The sequence below is a fragment of the Engraulis encrasicolus genome, chromosome 21, assembly GCF_034702125.1.
Source record: "Engraulis encrasicolus isolate BLACKSEA-1 chromosome 21, IST_EnEncr_1.0, whole genome shotgun sequence".
Classification (NCBI taxonomy): Eukaryota; Metazoa; Chordata; class Actinopteri; order Clupeiformes; family Engraulidae; genus Engraulis; species Engraulis encrasicolus.
This window is the reverse complement of record NC_085877.1, coordinates 19,043,624-19,051,123: the sequence shown is the minus strand read 5'-3', so window position 1 is coordinate 19,051,123 and position 7,500 is coordinate 19,043,624. Positions and strand designations below refer to the sequence as shown.

The 7,500-nt window shown below is 47.3% G+C and overlaps 2 protein-coding genes across 2 annotated transcripts in view; both read right to left on the bottom strand.

Annotated features, from left to right (window-relative positions):
- LOC134438096 (keratin-associated protein 10-4-like) overlaps positions 1-2,216 on the bottom strand; it is a gene marked incomplete at its 3' end in the record, with an annotated part of 3,748 nt that extends 1,532 nt beyond the window's left edge. The window contains exons 1-2 of the mRNA XM_063187679.1: positions 2,187-2,216; positions 897-1,067 (exon numbers count right to left, since the gene is read on the bottom strand). Coding sequence (XP_063043749.1) covers positions 897-1,067; positions 2,187-2,216 — 201 coding nt within the window. The remainder of the gene's footprint in view (positions 1-896; positions 1,068-2,186) is intronic.
- Positions 1-7,500, bottom strand: part of nlgn2a (neuroligin 2a) — a 401,365-nt gene that overhangs the window by 343,271 nt on the left and 50,594 nt on the right. The gene's annotated exons all lie outside the window — the stretch shown is intronic.

Here is a 7,500-nt window from a genome sequence, read left to right as displayed (position 1 = left end):
GAGCCGAGAGTAGAAAAGGGCTGTAAAGGGAAGAAGAGGAGAGAGGAAGATTATGCATTTATGTTGTTTTCTTTTTCACTGGGGCAGGGTTGGGTTGTTATGTTGCTGGTGTTGTAGTGTCAGTGTGCATTTTTGATATAGTGATGGTTCCGTAAAGGTATTTTAAATGCAAATATCTCTATCTGTAGTCTACTTCTCCTGCTACTTTTTACGCTGGTTTCAGGCCAACCAGAGTGGTGCTTGTGCCAGGTTATTATGTACCATACAGTACATTGTCGTTACGGTTTGGAGAGGAAAAACAAAGTATTTTTCTATTCGCATTGCGAACCAGCTTCCTGGGTCCGAAAGCACAGATATTCGGCGCAAACATGTCAGTTAGTTTGAGATGCAGGAACGACACCGGTGCGGTTCTCTGTCATGCTGAACATGCTAGTAGAGTCATGGAATGACATCACACTTGGTCAGTGGGCTTTGCTCGCTTTATTTCTCTCTCTCTCTCACTCTCTATCTATCTCTCTCTCTCTCTCTCTATCTCTCTCTCTCTCTCTATCTCTCCCCTTCCCTTTCTCTCTCTCTCTCTCTCTCTCTCTCTCTGACTGACACCACAGATGGATGGAGACGACGGCAAGGCCGTGGTAATTATGGGATAGCCGGAGTCCCGTCTGAGCCAACGACCTGCCTTCTCACACACACACACACACACACACACACACACACACACACACACACACACACACACACACACACACACACACACACACACACACTGTAACAACCCTGCCGCAACCAAGCACTCTCTCTCCCCCCCCCCCCCTCTCTCTCTCACACACACACACACACACACACACACACACAACCTGCCACCCATCCTGCTGCCACAACACACACACACACACACACACACACACACACACACACACACACACACACACACACACACACACACACACACACACACACACACACACACACACACACACACACACAGGGACACACACACACACACACACACACACACACGCTGTAACAACCCTGCCGCCCACCCTTCTGCCCTGAGGGCATCTCCGCTGCTGTCACATCAACACAGCTCGGGGCCTCCAGCTGTTTCTTGCTCCCTTTCTCTCCTGAGTCATTCTCTCTATCTGTCTCTCTTTCTGCCTCTCTATCTGTCTATATCTCTCTTTTTCTCTCTGCTTCTCGCTCTCTTTTCCTCATCCATGGGTCTCACTTTTTTCTTTCGCTCCGTCTCTCACTCTGTCTTTGTGTTCCTCTTTTTCTTGCTCTCTTTCTCTTCTCCATCTGTCTCTCTATCTGTCTCCTTTTTTTCCTGTTACTCAAATCTTTTTTTCTCCTCCATCATCCCCTCGTTCTTTTTTTTTCTTGCTGTCTTCTTTAAACTCTCGTTCTTTTCTCCCTCTCTCTCTTTCTTTCTGGTCTGCCCGCTCTCTCTTTTTACTCACTCCTCTTTTTAATTCTCCATTATTATTATTTTTTATCTCTACCTCTCTCTCTATCTTTCTTTTCCGTGAGCCGTCATTCCTTCTCATTCTGCTCGCTTTTTTTTCTTTGCAATATTTTACTCTTGTTTTCTACACTGTCGCTCTCTCTCTCTCTCTCTCTCTCTCTCTCTCTCTCTCTCTCTCTGTCTCTCTCTCTCTCTCTCTCTCTCTCTCTCTCTCTCTCTCTCTCTCTCTCTCTCTCTCTCTCTGCTACCTTTTTTTCTCCATCATGATATTTCTCTCACACACTCACTCTCTCATACTTCTTCCTCCACAGATGCTCCACTCTTTTCCTGGCTCATATTTTTTTCGCTCCGTCTCTCTCTGTCCGTCTCATCTCTCTTATTTTTCTGAAGATGCTCTTTTCTTCTTCTTCACTTTTTCTACCTCTCTCTCTCTCTCTCTGTCAGTTTTCCCTTTCCACACACATAGTTCTAGTTGTTTCATCTTGTCCTCGCCCGCTCTCTCTCTATCTCTCTCTATCTCTCTCTCTCTCTCTCTCTCTCTCTCTATCTCTCTCTATCTCTCTCTCTCTCTCTCTCTCTCTCTATCTCTTGTCTTTTTTGTCATCCTGCCTTTCAGCTTGTTCGTTTCACGGTGCATTTGAAGCCCCTTGCGTCTTGTTGTCTTGTTTGCTTTTTTCTCCCAGTCCTCTCTATCTGTCATGGCTTCCTGCATCCTTCCTACCCTCTCCTGAGTGGAGGAGTCACCGCACATTACCTTCAATGCTGCCTTCCAAGACAGCACATTTGGTGGCAACAAGGCATCAAGGCTGCCCAAATGGAGAAGAAAATGCATATTATGGTGCCTCATGAGGGAACTTTTTTTTTTCAAAATGTGAAGGATTTGCCTTGATAGTTTCTTCATACATGCTTCGGCTTACAAGCCATCTGTGAAAGTGAAAGCTCAACTGGGAAACTCCAAGTCCCCATTGCCATTTTGACATAGCACACAGTGCTCACTACACACAAGGAAATTGCATTTATGCCTCACCCTCAGGGTACCTCAGTCATGGAGGTCGGGAGTCGAACTGGCAACCTTTTCGATACAAGTCTGATGCCCTAACCGCTTACCCATGACTGCCATCTGCACCTCCTGCCCTATCTCTGGACCAACGCTTTGAGCAGAGCAGCCATCTACTGCACAGGAGGCACAAATGTATTGCGAATGTTACAGTAATGTTTCAGAGCTGCATTAGTGGTAATCACTAATAGTGCACTTCTGAATTCACTTATCGCACTTCACACCACTACTCATAACTCTTATCATAACCTCTTCCCAACCTGCATCACAGGAGTGGGCATTAACTTTTCAAAAACTAAAACGCCAACAGCCACTGATGACACACGGCAAAACATTATCCACTTCATTATTCCGCATACACAGATGAGGTCATACTTAATGGCTAACTTCATTTAAATGAAGTACTACAATCTCAAGTTTTGCAAGTCACCCCATGCTGTGCTGTGCTGTGCCGTGCTGTGCCATGCCGCGCTGTGCCGCACCGCACCGTGCCGTTCTGTGCTGCGCTGCGTGTGTGTGCACGTGTGCATGTGTGTGCATGTGCGTGCGCGTACATGTGAGAGGTGTGAGTTAATTTCCTTCCTGCTACAAAGATGCATATAGAAACCTTTTATTATGCTATTATAACACCTTTACAAGCCATCCTAAACACCCAATAAACTGCATTGTATGACCCACGTCATAGTCTGTATAGGGAACTAACTACAATGGTTAACTACAATACATCTCAATGTAGTATAATTTCAGTGGTTATTCAATGGTTATTCTAAGCATCCATGCCTGTTCCCCTGTGCTGTGACATTTGGAAAACGGCTGCAATTAATGCAGTACGGTGGCCCTGTAGGCCCATAAAGTCCCGGGCCTGAATATTAAACTGCGAGACTGCCCGTTGCCACTGCCGCAGTAGACTGGGTTTTAAACCTGCGCCAGAGCATTAAACAATGCCGACCTCAAAATCGTATTACACCCAAGTCTTTTTACCGGAATCAATTTAGGCACCCACTCTCCAACTCTCACTCACAGTCTTTCTCTCTGCCTCTCACTGCCCCTCCCCCCCCTCTCTCTCTCTCTCTCTCTCTCTCTCTCTCCATCTCCCTCTTTCCCTTACTTTCCTCCACTCCACTCCTTCCCCTCTCTCTCTCTGCCTCTCTGTCCCTCTCTCTCTGCCTCTCTCTCTCTCTCTGACTCTCCTCCCTCTCTGCCCCTCTCTCTCTCTCTCTCTCTCTCTCTCTCTCTCTCTCTCTCTCTCTCTCTCTCTCTCTCTCTCTCTCTCTCTCTCTCTGCTTCACTGCTTCTGTCTATCCTGTTAAGTGGTAAAACGTGGCTATTTTAGACTCCCACTGTCCCACTCTCCCCACTCCTCTTCCACTCTTCTCTGTCTGCCTTTGCCCTTTTCATCATTGCTAAAACATGGCGGTCAATACAGGGACCTCTCTCTCTCGCCGTTCCCTGTTCCTCTCTCTCTTTCTGCTCCTCCATCTCTATTCCCTCCTTCCACCGCTGTCTATTTATTCTCTCTCTCTCTCTCTCTCTCTCTCTCTCTCTCTCTCTCTATTTCTCTCTCTCGTTCTCTCACATACACACTCACTCACTCCCTCTTTCTCTCTCCCTCTCTCTCTCTCAATCTCTCTCCCTCTCTCTCAATCTCTCTCTCTCAATCTCTCTCTCCCTCTCTCTCAATCTCTCTCAATCTATCTCTCCCTCTCTCTCTCTCTCTCTCCACCTCCAGCGCAGGAGGAGAGCTGTTAATGCTGCCTACACCCTTCACTTTCCATTTCTCCTAAAAACATGACTCTGCCCATCATGGAAACCTCGGTGAAATCAACTGTATCCAAAGTGGGGAATGTGATGGAGTGTGACTATCACCGAGGGTTGTTGTGGGTGTGCTCTTACTGTCACGCCAAGAGCCTGGCTCTTTTGTACAGGTGGGCAAAAAAATTCTGCCTTCGAAGAGAGCAATTGGTGGCATCGGGTAGGTAAGGTAAAATGAAGCACAGATAATGCATGTTAGATATGTTGCCTTAAGAGATACTCACGTTTTATATACAGTAGCGCCTTTCAAAACACCCAAGGACGCTTAACATGATATCTGTGTGTGTGTGTGTGTGTGTGTGTGTGTGTGTGTGTGTGTGTGTGTGTGTGTGTGTGTGTGTGTGTGTGTGTGTGTGTGTGTGTGTGTGTGTGTGTGTGTGTGTGTGTGTGTGTGTGTGTGTGTGTGTGTGTGTGTGTGTGTGTGCGTGTGTGTTTGTGTGTGTGTGTGCTTACGTGTAGATGTGTGTGCTTGTGGAACTAGCAGCCATAATTCTCCAGGAAAATCTGTGTTTTAAGGTGTTGTTTAAACATGGCCAGTGAAGGGGCGTTCTGGATGTGGTCAGGCAGTTTTTTCCAAAGGAAAGGAGCAGCTACATGGAAGGCTCTGCCACTTGTGGCCTTCAGTCTGGTATGACCTTTGGAAGAGGACCACAGGGATCTTGAGGGGTCATAGGGGTGAATGAGGGAGAATGATGGGCAACCTGGATTCAAAAGTTATAATCCAGTGCCACATATTCGAAAAATAATGGGATTCACCTGTACAAATGCCCAAATTATGCCCATATTAAACCATCACAAACTATACTCACAAAACCATGAAAACCACGAATAACCATGATCCATGGTTGGTTTTCATAGTAAAGCGATGATAAACCCCAAAATCATGGATAAGCCATAGTAATACAATGGTTGGTTCAGAGTACCTAGTGTAACCATGACATACCATGGTAGAACCATGGCTACCACAGTAAAACGATGGTCGATTTTCTTATGCCCCCACCCCCTTATCTACACATACTATCTCTCTCTCTCTCTCTCTCTCTCTCTCTCTCTCTCTCTCTCTCTCTCTTATCAGTGGTAAAGCATGTCTGTTGGTGGTGATTGGTGTAATGTGGGGGCCAGCAGGGTCTCCAGTAAAGTTGAAAGGGGTGAGAGAGGTCAGGCGTGCATGTATGCGTGCGGGCATGCGTGCGTGCGTGCGTGTATGTGTGCGTGTATGTATGCGTGCGTGTATGTGAATAAGAGAGACAGACGGTGTGTGCATATATCTGTGCGTGTGTGTGTCCACCGCAAAGAAGGGATAGGAGGGGTGAGCTTGGGTCAGGCGTGTAAAACTGACCATAAAATGGAAGCTCACTGCTCCTCTCCTTTCCTCTCCTCTCCCCTACTCTCCTCTCCTCTCCCCTACTTTAGCCTCCTCTCCACTCCTCTCCTCTCCTCTCCTCTCCTCTCCTCTCCTCTCTTCTATTCTCCTCTCCTCTCCTCTCCTCTCCTCTCCCCTCCCCTCCCCTCCCCTCCTCTCCTCTCCTCTCCTCTCTTCTCTTCTCCTCCCCTCTCCCCTACACTCCTCTCCTCTCCTCTTCCCCACTCTCCTCTCTTCTCCTCTCCTCTCCTCTCCTCTCCTCTCCTCTCCTCTCCTCTCCCTTCCTCTCCCCTCCTGTCCTCGGACAGACAGACTGCGGCCGCGATCGATAGTGGATCACGAACCCACACTGTTATCACCCCCATGTTACGTGCGCTAGGATGAAGAAGCCCCATTACACAGAAAGAGAGAGAGAGGGAGAGAGAGAGGCAGAAAGAGAGAGAGAGTGAGGCAGAGAGGCACAGAGACAGAGAGGCAGAGAGACAGAGAGACCCGACCAAACAAATGCATACACACACAGTTGTACACTAACAACCAAACACAAACTCCCACACACACACACACACGCACACGCACACACACACACACACACACACACACACACACACACACACACACACACACACACACACACACACACACACACACACACACACACACAATGCAATTACTTGTGTGGGAGTCCATATAGTGGGGAGATAGAGTAGAGGAGGTCAAAGGCCTATTCAGCAAGGCTGTTTTATTCCTTTTCTCGTTTATCTTCATCCCTCCTCTCCTCTCTTCCTCCGTGTTCACTCGCTTTTTCACCCTCGTCCGACTCCGAGAGATGCATGCTTATGCATCTCTCTTTCTTTTACAATGCACACACACTGTATTTCATTCCTCTCTTCTATCTATTTATTCTTTCTGTCCTGTATTCCACTGCATTCTCTCTCTCGCTCCTTGTCTGACTTGCTTGCTGCTTGTGCACAAGGCTGGATTCAGATGGCCTGGGGCACCTAGGCTACAGGTTGCTGTGGGCCCCCTCACGCAAGGCAAATATCACAAAAGATGTAGGCCTACATAGACATTGTCACAATTACAAGCAAGGAATTAAGGATAGCATGTCTCCCAACTGTACTCAACATGATGTTTTTTTTCAATATTGCATCTTGTCACAATTCTGCAATTTTTCACTTTTGGCCAATCAGGGGCCCCCTGGCAGGAGGGGGGGCCCTAGGCTGCAGCCATATGCATATAGCTTGAGCATCAATACGGCCCTGCTCACGCATCTCTCCTTCTCTTACAATGCAGATATTTCCCTCCTTCGCATTTTCTCTTCTGTTTTACAGGGATGCTCTTTCCTCTCTCTCTCTCTCTTACTCTTCCGCTCTCTACATGGGTAGGGCGTGGCATCTCTTCCTCTCTTCCTGTCCCTAGCTCCCAAAGCCCCTCCCCTTTCTCTCTTACTCTATACCGATGTAAGGTAGGTTTCAATCTTCTAATCGCTCATCTCTCTCCCTCCATCTCTGTAGATAGTAAAATACTACAACTACTGTTTGGTACTTGCCTGATTACCATGACTTTCAAATCTATTCGAGACTTGGTCTGACCAAGATCATAACAACTAACATTCTTAAACGGCATGGTGGACCCACCTCCCTTGGTTTGCTACTGGTCGAGGGCAGAACAGGCTGAGCCAAAGTTTAAACCAAACATTTCTTATTGCCCAATAGAACATCTCTGCTTAAACAATGTCACTGCCTTGAACATGCCTCTACCCAGGACGGTTGAAAATGCTCAAAGTTGATTAGTTCCAGACAA